We start from the raw sequence: 20523 nt of genomic DNA, 5'->3' as shown, positions 1-20523 counted from the left end.
AAGAGAACAGGGGGGACATTTCCTAAGTGACAGGTCACAGGGGAGGAGAAGGTGGCACATCTGGAGCATCCTCCCCAGGGGGCACAAGGCAGGGAACCGAGCCTGGAGCCCAAACCCACAGCCCGTCCTCGACCCTTCATCCCAGCAGATGCTTGCAGAGCTGTGCCTATGGCCCCCATCCAAAACCAGCCACAGCACACAGGAGTTTTGGGTACCAGGGCCAAATCCAGACTGGAGCTGGGAACATCCACATGCTGGGGACAGGCTGGGATGGGGTCGCTGCTCCAGGATGCTGCCAAACCCAGCAATACAAAGGGGTCCTGAGCGTGAAGAGAGGCAGGACCGGAGAGCTCGGATATGGGACTGGTGTCCCCAGGGGTTCACCGCTTTGCTCAGACCAGCGCCAACATTTCAGCCTCCCCAGGAGACCACCCCTGCTGCCAAAGCGCAGCGGCGCCGCAGCTCCCCGCCAAGGGTTACACCGGCGGGGAGGGACGGGAGCTGTGATGCATGGGCAGAGCATTTGCTGCGGGGGCCAGAAGGGATTTTTGAGATGCCGAGGAGCCTCCGCCGAGGTCCCACGCTGTTTGTTTGCAGCGCAGCCTCACGAGCAGAGGCAGATGGGTTCGGGGAGGAGAGACGGAGATAAGGGAGCGCAGCCAGCGCCACGGGTGCACCCACCTGGCACTGAGCACAGCGGGGTGCCTGGGTCACCCCACAAAGCACAAAGGCAGCAGAAAGCAGGGTTCTGCCAGCCCGTTTGGACTCACTTTTGTCTAGACCTTCTTATCTCTACATCCCCAAGCTGGTGCCGGAGGCAGGGCGGTGGCGGGGAGGTGCGGGACAAGCTGGTGCTCGCGCGCGGCACAGAGCCGGCTCGGGTGCATTTTTGAGCAGCGCCAAATCGCAGTGTTTTCCTCCCAGCATCTGCTCCTGGAGCAACTCGGCCCTGCACCAGTGCAAGGGACAGCAGGGAGCATCCTGCTGCAACACGCACCGGGACATTGGGGTGCGGCATCAAGCCTGGGGTCCCCCAGCTCCCTTTCACCACCTCCCCAGATCACGGCCACACGGGATGCCACCCCTCTGACCGTGGGACCCAGCTCCGGGCTCTTCCCTCCCCGGGAAAAGGTGATTTCCTCACAAGGGTTGATATGAATTATTAAATGGCCGCAGCACTTAGGGGATGGGCCCTTTTCGGGGCACGCAGGGAGGGGAAAGCCCGTGGGACTTTTTAACAGCTCTCCTCGCTAGTTATTAAAGCGTTTTACTGCCTCGTTAAGGCAGCCTAATCTCTGTGTATATCTAAAAAGAAAGAATTGGCTCGCTGGTGGTGTTATACCAGAGGTGGGCGTTTTCTGGCACTGGCTCAGCTCCTGCCCGGCTGCTTTATCTGCTTGTTTTCCTGCCGGGTCCCAGCGCCAAACCGCCCCGTGACAGAGCCTGCACCCACCCACGGGTGCTCTGCAGCCCCCAGACACCCACCTGGCAGCCAGACAGACATCCCCCGGGGGGGGCATTTCCCCAGGGAGGTTTGGGGATGTGATGGGACATTCCCCCATCTCCACCTCCGAGGTCTGGATTTGGGGGATATCCAATTTTGGGGGCTGTGGGTAGCAGGGACAGGGAAGCTGGCCCCAGGGCATTTCAGGCAGGGGTAGGAGCCTCCCCCCGACACCTCTGCGAGCTCCCCAAAGCACCGACAGCGTGGCTTTGGAGAAACACAACCATTTATTAAGCCAGCTATTTTTGTCAACAGCGGTTTCAGCAATGCCGGAGGACTTTAGGTTCCCCCCACCCACCCAGGGACCCCCAGCGGGTTCACGGCATGCAGAGCTTGAGGGAAAGCTGGGGACGCCAGCCTTGGGGGACGCGGTGGCTATGCGGGAAAGCCACGAGAAAGGTCTTTGCTCCAGAAAGGTCTTCCCTCTCTCTCGGCTTCCCAGCTGTTTCAGGAGAAGTTGAACCAACTCCCACCACCCCAACAAGGACAGAGGCAGCATTCAGCTCACAGACGGAGGGGAAAACCTGTGCCGAGGCAAGCAGGCGGCTGTTGCAGCACCCAGCTGGGGCCAGCACCTTCCAGGCTCGTTCCCTGCGCGTGGGAGAGCACCCTCCTTGAGGCTGTGGGATGCCGAGGTCCTTCCCCGCATCATCTGCTGGAGGGAGCAGATCCTGCCCGAGGCAGCACAGCTCCAGCACAAGCCATGCTCTGCAAGCCGGGGGTGCTGGGGGGCATAGCGGGCGGGCAGTGAAAGGCACGGGAAGAAGCCAAGGCTCTCGGGGCACAGAGGACATCTCTGGGGCAGGGTCACTGCAAATCCACGCTGGCGGAGGAGCCTCGAAACACGTCAGGAAACTCCCACTTTGCTCTGCCCTTCTGCGGGCACGCGGGGAAGGGAGATCTGTGCCGAAATCCCTCCTCCGCAGGGCACCAAGAAAGCCCCACGGAGCAGCCACGGTGCCCACCCCACCACGTTGCAGGTCACCGAAACCACCTGCCCCTTCAGGGAAGGGGATTTTGGCATCGACCACGTGCCGCGGCCCCAGGTCCTCCAGGTCAGACCTACCCTTGAGGGGCGCTGGCCTTGAAGAGGGCGATGGAGACAAGCAGGCCCAACGGGGGTGCTCAGCTCACCCCAGAGCAAAGGATTAAATTTAGGGGGCCCCACCTCACCCTGCCTCTCCCACCAACTGCCCACGGGGCGGGCAGCCCTCACCCAGCCCCTCCGGGCTGCGTTCCCTGGCGGGGGGCTCAGAGGGACAAGGGGACACGACCCAACCACCCTGACCCCCTCCCAGCCAAACCACGCTCCCAAGCGGGGCCGAACGAAGCAGAGCAGGCAATGAGGGGAGCCGGGCCGGGGGCGTGAGGACCAGCAAAGGGGCTACAAGAACGTCACGTCGTCCTGGGACTGGAGCCAGCGCCAGTGGGCGTCGTACTCCGCGTGCAGTTTGCTGGTGAGTTTGCAGTTCTCCGAGTCAGCCTCGGCTTTCCGAGCCTTCCCGCTTGGGTTCCCCTTCCCCATCCTTTCCCCGGCCCCCGCTGGCACTTTGGGGTCTTTGCCCGGTTCCAAAGAGCCGGGCTGCTTGCCCAGGTAGCCGTTGGCCACCTGGGGCTCCTTGGCAAACCGCTGCTGGTCCGGGGCGAGGTCTGCGGGGGGCCACTCGTGCTCCGCTTTGCCCTTCTCCAGCTTCCCAAGGCCCCTCTCGGGGTCCATCCTGCCCCAGTCCTGCTCGGCCCTGCCCAGGGCTCTCGCGGGAGGCTCGGCGGCGTTTTGGGAGTACTCGTCCATGTCGTCAGCCAGCGTGTCCAGGTAGCTGCCGACCGAGATGCTGTCCAGCTTGTCGGGGGGGTCCTGCAGGCTGTCCCAGCTGCCCCGCCGCGAGGCCGCCTGGCTGCCCGCCAGGCTGTACTGGCTGCTGGCCAGGCTGCTGCCGCGGCTGGGCAGCGCGCTCCGCTCCTCCAGCAGCCATTTCACCGCCTCGATGCCCTCGTTCACCAGCACCAGCTGCTGCAGGATCTTCACGTCCACCGCCCGCAGGTAGGCCTGGGTTGGGGAGGGGGGGGGGAGACGGAGAGCACGGCTCAGTGGGGGGCGCGGCACGCTTCGCCCTCCCTCCATCCCCCGCCCCCCAAGAGACCTACGGCCCCAAATCCCAGCCCCGTGGTCCTGCTTGAGACCCCATCATCAGGGACCAACAACTTATGGCACCCACGCAGCCGTCCCCATACACAAGCACCCCCGTGGGGATGGGGGCAAGCAAATAACTGCGGGCACAGGGGGTCCAGATCTGAGCCCAGAGCATCCCCTGAACGCACCGAAACCCAAATCCCACCCAAAAATCCCAGTCAAACATCACCTTTTTTGAGACGTAAGAAAAATCAGACACAAGGCATCCATCCTGGCCCTTGTTTGCGCCCGGCCTGGAGCCATGGTGGGGGTATCATGGGGTTATGGGGTCCCTATCACCGATCCCACCCTGGCTTGGCTGCCCCCTGCCCCTGCGGGGTCGGGGAAAGCTCTCCGCAGAGCTGCAGCTCCTGCAGGAACATCTGGTTTCCTAACGGGAAGCCCGGCGTGCCAAGACATTCCTGGCCGTATGATACTCGCCGCCGAAAGCCACTGGATTTCCCCTGCGCCGGGCGGAAATATTTTGCCAGGAAAGGGAATAAAAAGGCAGGGGGGGGGGAGAGGGAGAGAAACCCACGGCGAGCCAGGTAGGGGCAGCTGGTGCGAGGGGAGACGAGGGCTGAGAGCTGGGATAATGTGAGCAATGCATCTCCAAAGGCAAATCCCAGCTGGGCTGGGAGCTGGTGAAACGCAGCCACGTCCTCAGCCGAGGGAAAAGCTGCCCTGAGCGTGCCCCGCGGGTCTCTGGGGAGCCCCATCTCCGGTCCCACGGCTGGCACCGGGACAAAGCCGCCAGAGGAAGGAGCCTGGGAAAGCTCCGGACGGAGGTGACGCCTCGCAGCTCAGAAGATGCAAAGAAAACGGGCAAACGCTTATAGCGACCCGACACCAACCCCCTGCCCCTCCCCAAAGCCATCAGGCTGGATTTAAAAAAAAAAACAAATAAATAAATTGCGAGGGGATGAGAGAGCTGCAGCCAGCCCAGACTGGGGCAGGAGCCAGCTGTGAACTGCAGAAACTTCCTTTCTAGGCAAGTTATTTCACAAACCGCCTCCGACGGACTTTTCCGCACGCTCCGAAAGCATCTGGCCTTGGCACGGAGGACACGCTGGACGAGGCAGCCTGGGAGCTCCTGACATCCTCCCCAGGCCTGGAGAAACTGCGTTTTTCTCCACCACATCCAGCTGTGGCGGGCGGAGAGGCGAGGGGGGAGCGGGGCCCTGAGGTCAGAAGCTGCCCCAAATTAAGGGATGGGATCCCGATGAGGGATGCTCCCCAGATTCGGTTTCTTTGGCTGATCTGCTGCGATTTCGGGCCAGCCTGAGCCCCGCCGCTTCACCCCTGTAAGCATCCAGGTGAGGGCGGCGTGGAAGGACACCGAGATCCTACAAGATCCTACAAGAAGCCAGCTGCCCTTTATGTCCCTGTCCCTGCAAGTGGCAGCAGCAGCCAGCGGGGAGCAAGGTGACCGCGGTGCCCGGTGCGTGGCATGGCACTGGGGGACACCGGACAACCTGCTCCGGGACGTGCCTCAGTTTCCCCCAGCACACTGTCCACCCCCACAACCATCCCATCCTCCTGAAATGTCCCCTCCTAAAAGGGGGCAGTGACCCCAGCACAGCCCGCCCCTATAGGGTCACGGTCCTTCGTCCCTCCCCAGCATCCACGCGTTGGTTTTTTCTCCCTCCAGGACTGACAGATTTGGGGCAAAGGGAGGAAATTGGCCTAAGGGGCTGGGGACAAAGCTGCAAGTAGGATTTCCACCCTGACAAGCGCCACCTCTGCCCTGTCCCCTCCGTCCCCAAGGGCATTAAAGGGCAGCCCAGCACCAGGGCAGGATGCGCTCCTCGCCCCCAAACCCGCTCCCCCTCCCTCCCACAGGCAGGATCGTGCCCCTGGGGATAAAATATCCCCTTCGGGTCGGGAAAATGTGGGAATTCGCTGCCTCCTCCCCGCGCCGCCCACGCCGGGCAAGCCTCTCCTCCCAGCACGGCTGCGGCGTGGGGGCCAGGCGTGGTGCTGTGCCCACGGGGGGACATTTGGGGTCCTGCCTGGGGGCTGGGGGCGATGGGGACCCCCCCCCCCCCCGGACCCCGGCTGCCCCCCGGTTTGGGGCCACCGCCGCCGGCCCCGCTGCGTGGGGTGGGGATGGGAAGGGCCGGGGCAGGGGGAGGAAAGCCCCGAGCTCGGTGCTGAGGGCCGGGGGTTATAAAACATGGCCCAAAGCGGGGCCCTGAGGGTGTCGCGGGGGGTAAGGCAGCCTTCATCCTCCTCCTCCTCCTCCTCCTCCTCCTCTTCCTCCTCCTCCCAGCAGCCGGGCTCTGGACCTTCCCCCCGGGCTCAGAGTACAACCACGCAGCCAAGGGGCACCGGGGCCGCCCGGTTCGGCCTCCCAGGCCTCACCGCCGCTCCGCCGGCGGGGCTGAGCCGCCGGTACGGCCGGTGCAGCCGGTGCCGGGGGCACCCTTCGGCCCCTTTTCCCTGTGTAAACGCCGCTCCCGTGCGTGGGAGCGCCCCCGGCGCCCAACCCCGCCCCGTTCCCCGAGCCCAGCGGCTCCCCCCGGTGCCGGCGGGGTGATGCCGAGGAGCTGCCCGTGCCCGCCGCCACCCCCGGGGCAACCGGGGCGGGCTCAGCAGCACCGCTAGCCCGGTAACCCGCAGCTCCCCCGCCCCGCGCTCCCCTCCGCCCGCCGGTGCCGGCACTCACCAGCTCCAAGCGGAGCGCGCGGAGGCGGTCGGCGAGCGGCGGGCGGGCACCGCGAACGGGCACCGGGAGCACCGGGAGCGGCACCGGGAGGGGCTCAGCCCGCAGCCCCCGCAGCAGCCCGGCGGGCGGCCGCCGGCCCAGCTTGCCGGCCAGCTCCCGCAGGTCCGCGGGCAGCGCCTCCCCGCCGCCCTCCATGCGGCCGGCACCGGGCGGCGGCACCGGGCGGCGCTGTCACCGAGGCCACGCCCCCTTTCCGCAAGCCACGCCCCCTTTCCCCAAACCACGCCCCCTTTCCCCAAACCACGCCCCCTTTCCCCAAACCACGCCCCCTTTCCCCAAACCACGCCCCCTCCCCAAAGCCACGCCCCCTCCCCACAAGCCACGCCCCCTCCCCACAAGCCACGCCCCCTCCCCACAAGCCACGCCCCCTCCGCCGCAGCCCCGCAGCCCTCCGCCGCAACCGCTCTCCCCCGCCGCCGAAGCCACGCCCCCTCGCGGCGCGGTGGGCGGGGCTAAGCGAGGCCACGCCCCCCCCCCCGCCCGGTCGTCTCGCGGCGCTCTGCGGCGCCGGAAGCGGCGCGGCCCCGCCGGTGCTGAGGGGGCGGCGGCGGCGCCCAGCGGGGCGCGGAGCGGGCCCGGCCCCCGGCTCGCCGTGAGTAGCGCCGGGACGCGGCCTTGTGGTGCCCTCACGCACCCCGCAACCGGGCACCGGGCGGCTCCGGGCCCGCCTCACGCCTCCTGCGGCCTCCTCCGGGCCTCCCCGGGGAGGCCTCGGCCCGGCCGGGCCTTGTCCCCCCTCAGCACCACGGGGACTTTGGGGCCTTCCCTCAGCACCGGGGAGGGGTTTGGGGCCGCCGCCCCTCAGCGCCGGGGTGGGCTGGCTCGGGGCAGGGCCCTCAGGAGCCCCTGGGGTCGGGGGGTTTCTCCTTGCTCCCCGTACAGTGCCCTCACCCGCAGCTGGCAGGCTCTGGCTTTGCTGGGGAGGGGATTTGAGTCTCAACCTGTGCCCACCCCGTCCCCGCAGGGAGCCCCGATGGACCCTCGAGAGGAGGCGAGCGCATCCTGACCCTCGTCCCTGCCCCCGCGACTATGGAGGAGTGGAAGCCCAACGCCGTGCTCAAGCCCCACAAGAAGCGGAGCTGGTACTTGGCCTGGAAGTACAAGCTCATGAACCAGCGGGCGCTGAGGAAGCTGTGCCAGGTGAGTCGCCCACGGTGGATTAGGGAGGTCAATCTGCGGGGTTTGCAGGGTTATGGGGCAGCTGCATGGGTGGGGGGGGGCTGCCAGGAGGCCTGGGTAACCTAACATGCTGGGGAAGCCGAACCTGTTCCTAGAAAATCCACCCCAGTGGCTTTGTGCTCCTGCATGGAGGGGTCTGCTGTGTCTAGCAGCTCCTGCCAGCTGCAAATGGACCATTAAGTGGCTACGGCAGAAGATACAGCTGTTCGGGCTTCCTTGGGAGACTCTTAGTAAAAAAAAAATGTGACTTGAGTGATTCCTTCCCTCCTGGTTCTGTACGTGTACTGAGTGCAGTAGGGCTCTGCCCGCAGTGGGAAACCATTCCTGCCAGGTGATTTGCAAACCAAGCCTGGTATAAGGTGCAACAGGCAGACAGAAAATAGGACTGAGTAACAGGATCTCATGCCCTAGAGGCAGCTGGTGTTTAGGAAAGCCACAGACCTGCTTGTCTGTACCATAAAACTGCTAATCTGTTGTTGAGCTGCCATCCCAGGGGACATCTGGGGGTATAAGGATGGGGAGGGTTTGCCCATGGGGCTGCACAAAAGGAGCTGTTCCCACAGTGAGCGGAGCCTGGTGAAATATGGCAGTCAGTGACTGAGGGAAGGAGAAGGTTTTGTGCTTGCCTGGGGGGATGAAGGCTCACGAGGGCTCCCTGGGGAAGGAGACTGCTTGGGGGCCTTGGGATCAGGCCCGATCTTTCAGGCAGGCGCTGCTGGCAACTCTGTGGCAGTGTTAGGTGTCAAGGTGTCAGCTGAGGCCTTGCCTTCAAACCCAGGTTGTCCTGCATCCCAGGCAGTGCTGCCATCCTCTTGGGATCTTGCAGCTTCCCCCTTGCAGGTTGATCATTTCCCACCACTGGATGTTCGTGTTCCAAGTCTTCCTGTCTCAAAAAATGGTCCTTTGGGTGTGGAATAGTTTCTGCTTTGCTCTGTGTCTGAAAAAGAAGAATGGGGGCAATGGTACTGAAGATCCCTTGGCAGATCTCCTCAGGGTGCCCTGCAGACTCTGCCAGGGAGGTGGCCCGCTCTTGGGGTTGTTACAAGCTGCTAACACAGAGCACCCTGCATTGCAGACAGGAGCTGTCCTCTTCCTGCTTGTAACTGTGATCGTGAACATCAAACTGATCTTGGACACCCGGAGAGCTGCTTATGAGGAGGAGGAGGAGTCTGCACAGGATTACGGTGAGGGGCAGGAAGTAATTTCTTGAAGTCTGGGGAAACTTGTGGCCAACTACAGCATGAGGAAGAGGTCTGTGCCTGTGGGTTTAACAAAAAATAGAAAAGGATGTTTCCGTTCCTGGTCTGTCTACTTCAACACGTTTGGCCGCAGAGGTCTGCAAGGGGTCAGACCTGTTGCTCTATTGGATTTCCTTCACTTGCTTTCCCCTTAGCTTCTGACCTGTGGCTTGGGGGCCTGGGGTGCCTGGGGGTTTGGCTGGGCTAGGGCGGAGCAGGGACAAGCCAGGGGTGCTGGGGCTGGTTGAGCCTGGGCTTTCTTCCCCCGTAGATGATGATCTGCTGAACGTGGAGGTCCCTAGGCACCCTGTGAGCAACAAGAAGGTCTTGGATGTCGAGGTGTACTCCAGCAGGTCAAAGGTCTACGTGGCTGTGGATGGAACGACGGTAAGTGGGAGGATGGGGCTGAACGGGTGGCGCTGTGACCCCAGGCAGTGAGAGCACTTCCGTGACTGACCAGAAGTCACAGAGAGAGACCTGCCCTTTGTTTGGGGGCCCTGCTGTGCCGAATGGGCAGGGGATACGGGGTGCTGGCTTCTGGTTCTCATCGTTTCTCCACCCGCAGGTCCTGGAAGATGAGGCTCGTGAGCAGGGAAGAGGGATCCACGTCATCGTCTTAAACCAGGCTACGGTAAAGCATCCCTGCGTGCCTGCCTGTGGCTTTGTCCACGAGCTGCGTGTGTCCTTCCTGTCTAACTGTTGGGTGTGTGAGGAGACGGGCAGCCAGGAGAGAGGTCTCTGAATACGAGTTTGCCTCCAGATGCCAGAGTACAACACGGTGTTTCTCCTGTGCTTGTCTAGCTCAGAGAAAGGCTTTGACTGGTTTCCTAGGCGGTTTAGACCGGGAGAAATGTGAACCGCAACGGGGATGTCACTGGGGAGCAGGAAGAAGAGGAGTCATGGGGTTGACTGAAGCTGCCCCTCAGCACTTTGTGTGCTACAAAAAGGCAGAGTTTGCCTGGGGACTTGCTCCTTAGCCCACCAAAAAATGAACTCATCGTGTTGCTCTGGATCTGAGACTTCCAGGGCAGATTTCCATATTCCCACCTGTCCTGATTATATAAAACTTAAGATGCATCTTGTGTTTGAATGCCAACAGGGTCACGTGATGGCCAAGAGGGTCTTTGACACCTACTCTCCTCATGAAGACGAAGCCATGGTACTCTTCCTCAATATGGTTGCCCGGGGCCGAATCCTGATCTTCACCATTAAGGTAGGTGACATTAGTGTCAGAACAAAATGTCACCTCGAATCAGGACACCCTCAAGCTGGACTCTTGAATGTCACTGGGCGCTCCCAGAGCTAAATGTCACATTCCCAGCTGTGCTGTGTCTCCCTGGTTGGACCACCTCCCTCATCCTCTCACTCTCCCTGGTTACTGCTGTGTGCCCAGTAAGGCTGGAGGGCAAAAAGAGAGTGTACCAGAACTTGCAGATGTAAGCAAGGTGGAGAATGAATGTGAAGAAGTATAAGGATGTAGGGGGACCTTTCTGGGTGGTGTTCTGTGCCAGTTCCAGGCTGTTGAGGTGGGAGTGGACTGTGCTGGCTCTGGGGCTACTCTGTGAGCACCACTGTGCTTTAAGGTGGCAGGTTCAGATGTGTGAAGTGTTGGTAGACGCTGTCCCTGCTTGAGAACAGTGTGGTCTCGAGGAAACAGGAGTCTGACTCCTCTGACCTGCCCGTAGGTCATGGTGAAACAACCAGCAGGTTTAGTGGTGTGGAGATCTTGGGAACCTGCTTTTGAATTTCTCTGGCTCAGCTGGTTCAAGGGTAGGAATGGGCCCTGTATCTCTTTGGTATTGATGGGAGACTCTTTGGTAGGCAGACCTCAGCTGCAGGGTTGTGTTTGCTTCCAGGATGAAGGCTCCTTTCACCTCAAGGACACAGCCAAGAATGTCCTGAAAAGCCTGGGGAGCCAAGTTGCGCCGTTCCTGAGCTGGAGAGACATGTGGACGTTTGTGGGGAAGAAGGGAGGTAAGAGAGATTAACGCTTAGCCAGGAGAGTGTTCCTAGCTCCTTAATAGGTGAAGACAAACCCAGCCCATCCCCAAAATGCTCTATGAGCAGACAACAAGTCACAGAGAATAGGTAGCTCCATTTCTGGGGGTGAGGGAGGGGGCAGAGGCAGAGCATTTCCCTTTACCAGCTCCCCAAAGGCCAAGGGCAGGATGCTAAGTCACCACCCTGAGCTGCAGCTCTGCTCGTGCCTTGACGTGATGGGGATTGGCTCTTCAAGACTGTCCTGACCCCGTGTCCCTGCTCCAGGGGAAGTGTACGGGGAGAAGCACGCCAAGTCACCTGCCCTCTCGACATGGGGCGACCCTGTGTTGCTGAAGACAGAAGTCCATCTGACATCTGTGGAAGGTAGGAAAATAAAATCTGCTCTGCGGTGCTGGGTTTCTCTGGAGGACGTCTACCCACGTTCTTGGTGTTTTCAAGTCAGAGCCGTGGGTGTGTTAGCAACATCCCAGAATGGCTTTAAGGCTGTTTGACATGGGATGGTGACTTATAATGGCACCAGCTTCCCTTCTTCGTGCTTCCATGGCTATTCCAGGTGTGGTCATAAAGAAAGGTGAGGGTGAGGGTCTGGTACATGTTGTGGCCACTTGTCACATCTCCAAACTAGGCCTGATCCAGTCTTTTCTGACTGTTGGCCTCAAACAAGGCCTGTTGCTGCCTCAGAGAGGCCATGCAACGGGAACGGTTTCCAAATGGCTCCTGTATGCTGTATCCTGCAGTGATGCTCGTTCACAGCAGCAAGCACTGGTTTGGTGATAGCTGAGCCCAGGGCAAGCCATCCGTGTGGCAGCCTGGAGTACACAAGGTGAGGCCGTGGGGGTGAGGAATCCTTTTTTCTCCTTGGTGCCTCCAGATGCTGAGTGCCACTGGCCTGACACGGAGCTGAACCGCCGCCGGAGGAGGTTCTGCAGCAAAGTGGAAGGTTACGGCAGCGTCTGCAGCTGCAAAGACCCCACGCCCATTGAGTTCAACCCTGATCCTGTGAGTACGGGGCAGAGTGTCAGGAAGGCTCCAGGAGGGAGGGCTAGGCAGGACCACGGGCAGCTCAGATGTAGAGCCTTGTCCCTACACAGCAGCTGAGTGGTGATGACTGCCCTTGGGCAAGCCGTTAGCCCCTGGCAATGTAGGAAGAAGATGCTGGGGTCATGGGGAAGGGGCTGTCCTTAGTACAGCACTGGCAGGTTTGAACAGAAGTCTCCAGGTGGATGCAGGCTGGGATTTGGGAGCAGGATCTGAGGTGGGATGAAGGGAAGAAGCTGGCAGGATCTCCAGCAGCGCTGAGCAGACCATTTCCTGGGTGGCTGGTGCTGGGTTTAACAGCGGGCAGGTCCCTGCCTCTTGGATCCTGCTGTCGGTGGCACGGCATCACCCAGCCGCACTCACATTTTTTCTCTTCCAGCTCAAAGACAACAGGGTCTTCGACGTGCCTGTAGCTGTTATTGCAGGGAACCGCCCCAACTACCTGTACAGGTAACCGCTCCAGGGGGTGCGACTTGCCTGCTCTTTGCCACGAGGTCAGGCACGGTTAAGCCCCCTTGCTGCTCAAACAACGTGGGCACGGCTTCTGGGACAGATCACAGGGTCCTTGGCCATGGGAAAGGGGAGAGCCTTTGGGTCCTGTGCCCTGTTCCCTCACCCTGACCCCATTCCTCACCCCAAGGAATCCCTACCCCTCCGCGGAGTAGCCTGGACCCACTGGGACTGTGCTGTGCTCAGGCCCCTCGGTTTCTCCCCAGGATGCTGCGCTCCTTGCTGTCGGCTCAGGGTGTCAATCCTCGGATGATCATGGTCTTCATTGATGGGTACTATGAGGTGAGAATGCTCCTGGGGGGTCCCTGTAAACAGGTCCTTGGTCCCCCAGCCGAGGGGATGCGGTGCTGCCCTAGTCCTTGGTGGGTGGCAGGCTATGAGCCCCTTCACCCTTCCTCCTGCTATCGGTGAGGGTGCTCCTCATCTGCTTCTTTGCAAAGTCTGGAGGCATGGAACCCTAAAAAAAAGTCTGTTTTCACAAGGGTGTGAAAACAGTGGCTTGGAAAAAAAGCCACTGAAAGCTGTGGCTTGGTAGAGGAGAGCTGTTTCTTGAGAGTTCAAAGACTTTCCCATCGGCTCAACCTTGTAATGCACCGGAGAGTCCCATAGCAAGCCCTGGCTCTGTGGCAGCAGGATGTGCTCCCAGTTGCCCAGAGCAGTTCTCCCGGCGCTGCCAGGCTGTGGGGCTGGGGCAGCTGGTGTGTTTGTGCAGGCTGTTACTGCAGTGCATCAGAGTGGTTAAAGATAGCAGTAACCATTGCCATGGCAACTGGAGCAGTATCCCTCTGCTGCGAGGGGGCAGCTCGGATGCTCGGGCTGCCGTGGTGGATACCAGGAAGATGGCGAAGGTTGTGGTGGCGCCTTCTAGGAGCAGAGGTATTTCAGCCCAAATACGGGTTACTTCTGCCCCCAGTGAGAATGTGTTTGGACCGAGAGGTCCTTCTTGTCAGCTGTGGGAGGAAGTGGAGTTGGTTGTGGTCTTGCTACTAAGCAGCTGGAAGGTGTTCCTGGACGTACCTGTTTTATATCTGCGCTGTCCATGGGGGACTAGAAACTTGGGGCCTCTTAGATATTCTTTGGGTGTAAGTTTGGGTATTTAAAGTAGCGGGTCTAACAAAAACTTATGGCATTGGTTAGTGATACTTAGGGGCTGAAGGACCAAGAAGGTTTGGTGAGTTTCTTGCAGTGGAGTCCTTAGCACAGCAGCAGTTGGAGCCTCAGAGTTCCCCAGGAGGACAACTACACAGAGGAGATGGGCATGCTGCTGTTGTTCCAGGGAGCTGACACTGTGGCAGAGAGTGGGGAGAGTGTGTCTAAACCCACATGTTTGACAGGCTCTGTACATTCCCATTGCAGGAGCCAATGGATGTTGTGGAGCTGTTTGGCCTCTCAGGAATCCAGCACACTCCCATCAGCATTAAAAATGCCAGAGTTTCCCAGGTGAGAGACCCTTCCCAGCCCCCAGGGGAGCTTTTTATTGGGATGGTATTTGAGGGAGGCAGGCTTAGCCCCACATCTGTGCCAGGCTGCCCCTCCCTGTGGTCCAGGCGTTGATGCTAACACAGGCAATGATGTGTCTGTTCTTGCAGCACTACAAAGCCAGCCTGACTGCAACCTTCAACCTGTTCCCGGTAAGTGAGACCTCTGCCTGAGCCCTGTCTCGCTGCTCGCCCTTGGGAGTGAAGCAGCACAAAGCTGCCCTGGGAGAGTGGTGTCTGTGATAGCCTCCCTCACAGGAGCTGGAATTGGTCCTGTGGGGCAGGGAGCAGCACAACTGGGGACACTGCCTGGTGTCTGCTCTGTCCTGGTCCTCTCCATCCTTCTGACATCTCACCTTGCCCTACAGGATGCCAAATTTGCTGTGGTTCTGGAGGAAGACCTCGACATTTCTGTTGACTTCTTCAGGTAAAGCTGTGGGTCACTGAGATTCTGTTCAGGGGCGTTTCGTTGGAGCTCTCTGGCTGCCTCAGGAGAAGCCAGATCCCTGCCGTGATGTAGCTCACCTGTCCGGGGCTAAGCAGTCCCTAGCCAACGACTGTAGCTGAGCTCTGCATGCACAGAGACTGGTTGTTGAATTCACTGTCCCTAGGACTTGGTGCAGGGTCACTTCAGCATCTGGGATTTTGTAGATTTTGTCCTTTTTTGTTTGTTTTGTTTATTTTTGAGCCGCTGACTTGTTTTGCACATGCACGTATGCCAACATCAGCCACCTCAGCCCAAGAGGTGGGTTAAACATTCCCAGCGGTTGGGGATGGCTCATTTCCCGAGAATTTTCCTCGGTTTGTCTGTGGGAAGGATCTCTGACCATGGACTGGGCAACTCTTTCCTCAGCTTTCTGAGCCAGTCAATATACCTACTGGAGGAGGACGAGAGCCTGTACTGCATCTCAGCATGGAATGACCAGGTGGGTTGGGGGGAGATGGCGGAGCAGGGACAGCTGTGCCCTTTGTTGTTCCCAAGTCTGGGGGCTGAGTGCTCTCTGTAAAGCAGGTTTCCCCCAGCACCATCAACCTGTGTGTGTCTCCCCAGCCCTGTACCATTCAGAAGTGCCCCTGCAAATTTCCATCCTGTCCCTGCCCCGTGCTTCCCAGTGGCTGTCCCCTTCTTCCAGTGCTGGGTGTTTCCATGGGGCAAGTTGCCCCCTTCCTTGGAGGGGTAGGGATGCATTCAGGGTGCTGAATGCTCCCCGTAACATCGCAGGGCTATGAGCACACGGCTGAGGACCCCTCGCTCCTGTACCGTGTGGAGACCATGCCGGGCCTGGGCTGGGTGCTCCGGAAGAGCCTGTACAAGGATGAGCTGGAGCCAAAGTGGCCAACCCCAGAGAAGGTGAGTATACTTGGGGGGCTTTGTCTTCTGCACCTACGTCTTTGTATCAGTCCCTGATCATTGTGTGATATCTGTCGGTTCAGTTCTTGGAGGGGCCCTGGTTCTTTCTGAGCTTCCCCTGGGAAGGATGCCCAAGCAGGATGGATCTGAGATAGGCACTAACTTGAGGACCACGTAACCAGCCACAGATGTGGCTGGAACAGCCCTGGCAAGCTGGGCTGTGGGGACTGGAGCTTGTGAGGGCAGCCAGAAGGGTCCCAGGACAGCCATTTTATTGAGTGATGTCCCCAAACGTGAGTGTAAGCAGCAGTTTCCCTTCCCCAGCTCTGGGACTGGGACATGTGGATGCGGATGCCTGAGCAGCGGAAGGGCCGGGAGTGCATCATCCCGGACATCTCGCGCTCCTACCACTTCGGCATCGTGGGGCTCAACATGAACGGCTACTTCCACGTGAGTGACCTCTGCCAGGCCCTGTCCTGGTGCTGAGCTCTGACCCCAGTCACCTCTCCAGGTAGTAGTGGGTGTGCTTGAGGTGACGTCCGAGTACTGCTGACTCCCTGCTGAACCCTGTTTTCTTTCCATCCTCTCTCTCTCTTTACCAGGAAGCCTATTTCAAAAAGCACAAGTTCAACACGGTTCCGAATGTCCAGCTTAAAAATGTGGAGAGGTGAGTACTGGTCAGAAAAAGGTCTGGATGAAACAGCTGCATGAGCTGATCCTGTCTGCTTGTGCTGGGGATGTTTCCCTTCTGGCACAAAAACCATCAATCACCTCCAGCACGTTGGCACCTCTGGATGAATCCTTGCAGTCTTTTTGTGAGGTTGTGTTCAGCTAAGCCATGTTCCAGGAATCCCAAAAGCAGCCTGGGCATAAAGCACCCCTCCTTCTTGTTTGTGAGACCCCAGCCACAGTGAGGGACAGACACCTGTCCCTTATACTCCCTTTCACTGATAAGCTTGGAAGACCAGGTACCTTGGCTTGAAGCTTAAACCTATCAAGGTGCAAGTAGTCAGCCCTGTGTGGGTTTTGTTTTTGTTGTCTGTTTATTTTCTCCCAAAGACATGGATGCTTTGGTGGAGGCAGTTCAAAGCTGTCCTGGCAAACATTGAAAGGTCACATTTTTGCTACCGCGTCCTGCTAGGATGTGTGGCAGTCCCTATTCTCCATCCATTGTTTCCAACTTGCCTTTTAGTATTACAATGGAGTAATCTTTAATTTGGATCACTTGGGGATGGTCCTTGCTTATCAACCTATCTGACTTTGCCCTGATCCCTGTGCTCTGTCTTCAACAGCTTGAGAAAAGATGCCTATGAGACTGAAATTCATCGGCTCCTGGGGTAAGTGCCTGCAGGAAGGGTGGGAATCTACGGAGCACGATAGGTGGGCAAACTAGGACAGAAGAAAGGGCGGAGGTGGCCCCAGCCACTGCTTCCGTGTGTGAAGCACCCTGCAGTGGAACAGGGAGGAAGCAGGTCATCTTCTCACTCCCTGTTCTGTTTCTGCAGTGAGGCTGAAGTCCTGGACCACAGCAAGGACCCCTGTGAGGACTCCTTTGTGCCCGACACCGAGGGCAAGGTCTATGTCATGTTCATCAAGATGGAGCAGGAAGCAGACTTCACCACCTGGACTCAGCTTGCCAAGGTGAGGCCCTGGCATAGGACATCCTCCCCCCCCGCACTGATCTTGGCATTGCTAGAAAACACCTGGCTATTTTCCTCGGTTTTTGCCCATGGCATGGACACAGCTCAGAAAATGGATTCATGCTGCCCTTGGGTGATGTTTAAGCTCTTGATGTTTACAGAAGACACCGGGTCGTTTTTAGGCAGGCGCTTGGCTTATTGTGGATAAATCTTATGACCTCCCTGTGCGGGAGCCCGCGGCCAAGCTTGTCTGGAAGTTTTTATTTGCTCACCTGTGTGTGCTGGTCAAGACCCCTGTCCCAAAGCAGGATCCCCACCCTCTACTGATGGTGGGTGGAGGTGGGCGCTGATGCTTCTTCTTCCCTCCCCTCCATCCTAGTGCCTCCACATCTGGGACCTGGACGTCCGCGGGAACCACAAGGGGCTGTGGCGGCTCTTCCGCAAGAAAAACCACTTCCTCGTCGTGGGGGTCCCTGCCTCCCCCTACTCGTGAGTATCGGGGACACAGCAACCTGGGTAACTCCCCCCTGGCACCATCCCCTGCCCAGGACACTACCATCTGCTTCTGTCTCAGCTCACTTTTTGGGAGCTCCTGGCGCTGCTGGTGCCAGCTCCCATCCAGCCTTCTCACCCGCAGGTCCAAGAAGCCCTCCTCAGTGGTGCCGATCTACATGGAGCCCCCTGCGAAGGAGGAGGGGGCAGTGGCAGTGCCAGCAGTTGCTGCAGCAGAGCAGACGTGAGGCTGGCAGCTGGGAAGTGAGGGGGGGACCAGGAGAGGACGGAGACCCCCACAGTGCAGAGACTGAGTTGGCAGCGGCTCTTGGAGGCTGGTGGCTGGACGTGGACTCCCATTTCAGGCTGCAGTTCGAGATTTTGGGCTACCTCCAGCCCCCTGTCACAGTCTCCCTCTCCCTCACGCAGGGGCAGGGTCCTTCCCTGTAGACATGCCACCCCCATCGTCCCAGGAACATTTTTTAACACAGACTCTTTACTAATGCTGCTCCCATTGCCCCCTGGCTGGGCAAGGTCGGAGGAAGGCACTGCTCACTTGGGGGCTGCGGGAGGCCTTTAGGAACGCCTCTGCTCCCATTTTTGCTCCCAGATCCCAAGAAGGCAGCACGCTCGTGTACAAGCGCTGCAGCCTGCCAGCCGGGTGTTATTTATGAACTCTTGCCCAGCGGTGAGCACGGTGGTGAAGAAGGGACCTTCCAGCTGCTTTCTCCTGCACAACGGTTGCACCTTGAAGACTGGGTTGGACATCTCTCCCTGCCTGGGCCACAGCGACTGCTGGGGGCAGAAGGGAATGCCGAGGAGGAGCTGGCCTTGCGGGCACGCAGGGGGCACCCTGTCCCCAGCACGAGGACAGGCGGGTGCCCCTGTCTTTTCCCTGCAGTTCTGGGAGCCGGAGAGGACTGCGGATGGAGGAGGACCCTGCTCTGCGCTGCAGCTCAGACCGCCCTCACCCACCTCCTCTGTGGGGAGCAGCCCTGCCCCCCCCAGCTGCAGGATTGGGGGTGAAAGTGCCTTGCAGAGCGAGACCGGAGCAGCGAGCGGGGACTCCCCCGGCTGCGGGGGCAGGATGGACCTGGGCTCTCCAGCAGCCGCTCCTGGAGAGAGGAAATGCTGCGGCGTGGCGTGGTCCTTGCCTGTGGTACTGTACCCCTGCCTCTCCTCCCTGTCAGGTACCCCCAGCTCTCGCTGAGGACGGGCAGGGAGAGTTGTTCCCCTGAATCCCCCCCTTACTGTGGTACGATGCTAGCAGGGAAGCTGCGAGCTAATCCAGGAGGGGCAGCCTGGTTCTCCTGGCGTGGTACGTCCTCTCTGCAGAGGGAGAGGGAGGGGGTCCCTGCCCCCCTTCCTGTGCCTTAGGATGGACCCCGGGCCCCCTCCCCAGCCCATTGGTACTAACTTTCTCCCCAAAATAGGGCCAGCCCTAGTCCCCTGCTCTGTGCACCTCCCTGTCTCATCCACGAGGCAGGAGATCACTTCTCTGCCCCAGTCCCCCACCCTCAGTGCAGGGAGGCTCTGGCTCGCCTGCTGTGCCAGGGGCTGGATTTGCTGCTCAGCCCCTTCCCTGAGCTCACAGGGAGGGGATGCGAGGGCTGGGCCCTGGGGTGCAGCACCCTGTGGGCCAGGGGCTCGTCCCCTCTGTTTTCTCACTGTGAACGGAGTGCCGGGGCCCCCTGGGAGCACACACCTCAGCCCCCGCTGGGGTCTACACTACGGTAACTTATTTATTTATTGCTTGGGGGAAGGTAGCAGGAAAGTAGCGTGGAGAGCCAGCAGCCCTCAGCCTGCAAGGAGGCAGACCTGGAAGGTTTCTGTCTTGTTCCTCTGGCGCCATCCTCTGTTCACCTCCTCCTTCCTTGCCAGGGGTAGGAAAATATTGGTGAACTCAGCAAATCTGCTCCTCTCTGCCCAAAATGGTCCCCGTGTGGGCACAGCACAGCTCTAGCATGACTCCAGGGACTGTGACCTGCGCCGGCCCCAACAGGGCAGCTGTGTGTGCACTGCCTGAGGCAGGACAGACACAGGAGAGGAGCAGAAGGTGGCAGGGGTGGCCTGAGGGTGCAGGGTGGCACACTTGAGACTTTACGGTACCGGCCCCGGGGCTCAGGCTGAACCCTTCCTTGCTCTGCCACCCCCAGCACTGCCCTTCTCTGGTGCTCTGGGGGGCAGCCCATGGGTGGTGGATGGGGCTGGGCTTTTTTTTTTTTTAATAATTTAGTTAAATACGAGAAACACGTCCATTACATGCTCTGGGAAAGGGACTTAGCTTCCTCAGGGGGAAAGCCACTTGCTCCCAGGCACTGCTTTGGAGAAACCTGGGTGGCTCTCCGCTGTGACGCCGTTCCCTTGGCATCTCGGTTCCCGAGGCCCCTTTTCCCTTTAACCGACTGCCCCCTTCCCTTCTTGGCTGGCCGGACTCAGCCTGAGGCTGGGAGACGCTGGTCCCGCAGGCAGGGAATGGCTCCCCGGGAGCTCTCAGCCCCGCGTGCTGCTCCCTGTCCTGCAGGGCCCAGGGCACTGCAGCTCTTGGCAGCGGCAGGACTCGACCCCGGGGCTTCGAGCTCCTCATCCCTTCCCTCTGCGTGTGACGGGCTGCTGGGCGCGCCGGGGGCTCCTCTCCCTCCGTCCCCCTTCCTCACGCGAGGCTCACCTTTGGCAGCTGTGGTTGGGCGGGGGGGGGCGAGGACATCCCCAGGGCTTTCTGAATCGAATTATTTTTTCAAGAATAAACATTGCACAGCTGTTGGGGCTCGGGTGTTTCATCTGGGGCTTTGCGTGCCTCGTGGGGCCACCTCCACGGACGGGGCAGAGCTGTCCTCCGGGCCACAGCACCTGACGGAGGCAAAAGGGAATGCCTGCAGCTCTCTGCCACAGCTGGAAGCCGGCGCCTGGGGCCTTTTGGCCCAAATATCCTGCTTGGGGTGTGTGTTTCCCAAGGAGCAGCCTGGCCAGGGAGGGTTGGTGGCTCCGGTGGCCGGTTGTCTTCTGGGTCAATATCTAGGAACCTGCCCTGCAGCGCCGGTGCCAGCAGAGGTCCTCCGAGCCTTGGCGGCTGCCAGGGTTCTCTGTTTCCTCCTCAAGCTTTATCATCGCTATCTGCAGTTTAATAACCGGCACAAACTCTGACCACGGGCTGGCGCTGGGCGCGATGAGCCCCTGTGCTCCCTGCTGGCACC

The 20523-nt window shown here is 60.0% G+C and overlaps 2 protein-coding genes and 1 long non-coding RNA gene across 3 annotated transcripts; 2 read left to right on the top strand and 1 right to left on the bottom strand.

Moving 5' to 3' along the window:
- Positions 1-1712: 1712 nt before the first annotated feature.
- On the bottom strand, positions 1713-6595 carry LURAP1 (leucine rich adaptor protein 1). Its single transcript, XM_048059225.2, has 2 exons — positions 6343-6595; positions 1713-3551 (listed from the first exon to the last, which is right to left on the bottom strand). Exons 1-2 carry the CDS (start codon positions 6535-6537, stop codon positions 2889-2891), a joined length of 858 nt encoding a protein of 285 aa, XP_047915182.1. The 5' UTR covers positions 6538-6595; the 3' UTR covers positions 1713-2888.
- On the top strand, positions 3407-4657 carry LOC136791340 (uncharacterized). Its single transcript, XR_010833125.1, has 2 exons — positions 3407-3545; positions 4293-4657. It is a non-coding gene; the product is annotated as an uncharacterized lncRNA (long non-coding RNA).
- Positions 6596-6836: 241 nt separating the features above from the next.
- Positions 6837-20089, top strand: POMGNT1 (protein O-linked mannose N-acetylglucosaminyltransferase 1 (beta 1,2-)). The gene is made up of 22 exons (XM_048059197.2): positions 6837-6994; positions 7367-7542; positions 8657-8765; positions 9091-9206; positions 9385-9450; positions 9919-10032; positions 10676-10793; positions 11085-11183; positions 11692-11819; positions 12238-12308; positions 12575-12650; positions 13725-13808; positions 13958-13999; positions 14215-14273; positions 14700-14772; positions 15069-15197; positions 15522-15647; positions 15800-15864; positions 16490-16534; positions 16703-16838; positions 17217-17326; positions 17475-20089. The coding sequence occupies exons 2-22, from the start codon at positions 7432-7434 to the stop codon at positions 17575-17577; spliced, it is 1980 nt and encodes a 659-aa protein (XP_047915154.1). The 5' UTR covers positions 6837-6994; positions 7367-7431; the 3' UTR covers positions 17578-20089.
- The last annotated feature ends 434 nt before the right edge of the window (positions 20090-20523 follow it).

This window comes from Anser cygnoides, chromosome 8 (assembly GCF_040182565.1).
Source record: "Anser cygnoides isolate HZ-2024a breed goose chromosome 8, Taihu_goose_T2T_genome, whole genome shotgun sequence".
Lineage (NCBI taxonomy): Eukaryota > Metazoa > Chordata > Aves > Anseriformes > Anatidae > Anser > Anser cygnoides.
The sequence above is the reverse complement of the archived record's forward strand: the minus strand, read 5'-3'. Positions and strand labels throughout refer to the sequence as shown.

Bases quoted from the DNA above. Each gene is read 5' to 3' on its own strand.
- POMGNT1 (XM_048059197.2), top strand. From the start codon at position 7,432: ATGGAGGAGTGGAAGCCCAACGCCGTGCTCAAGCCCCACAAGAAGCGG. The intron at 8,766-9,090 runs GTGAGGGGCAGG...CTTCCCCCGTAG, and splicing joins GGAGTCTGCACAGGATTACG to ATGATGATCTGCTGAACGTG. The intron at 10,033-10,675 runs GTAGGTGACATT...GTTTGCTTCCAG, and splicing joins TCCTGATCTTCACCATTAAG to GATGAAGGCTCCTTTCACCT.
- LURAP1 (XM_048059225.2), bottom strand. From the start codon at position 6,537: ATGGAGGGCGGCGGGGAGGCGCTGCCCGCGGACCTGCGGGAGCTGGCC. The intron at 3,552-6,342 runs GTGAGTGCCGGC...TCCCCAACCCAG, and splicing joins GCGCGCTCCGCTTGGAGCTG to GCCTACCTGCGGGCGGTGGA.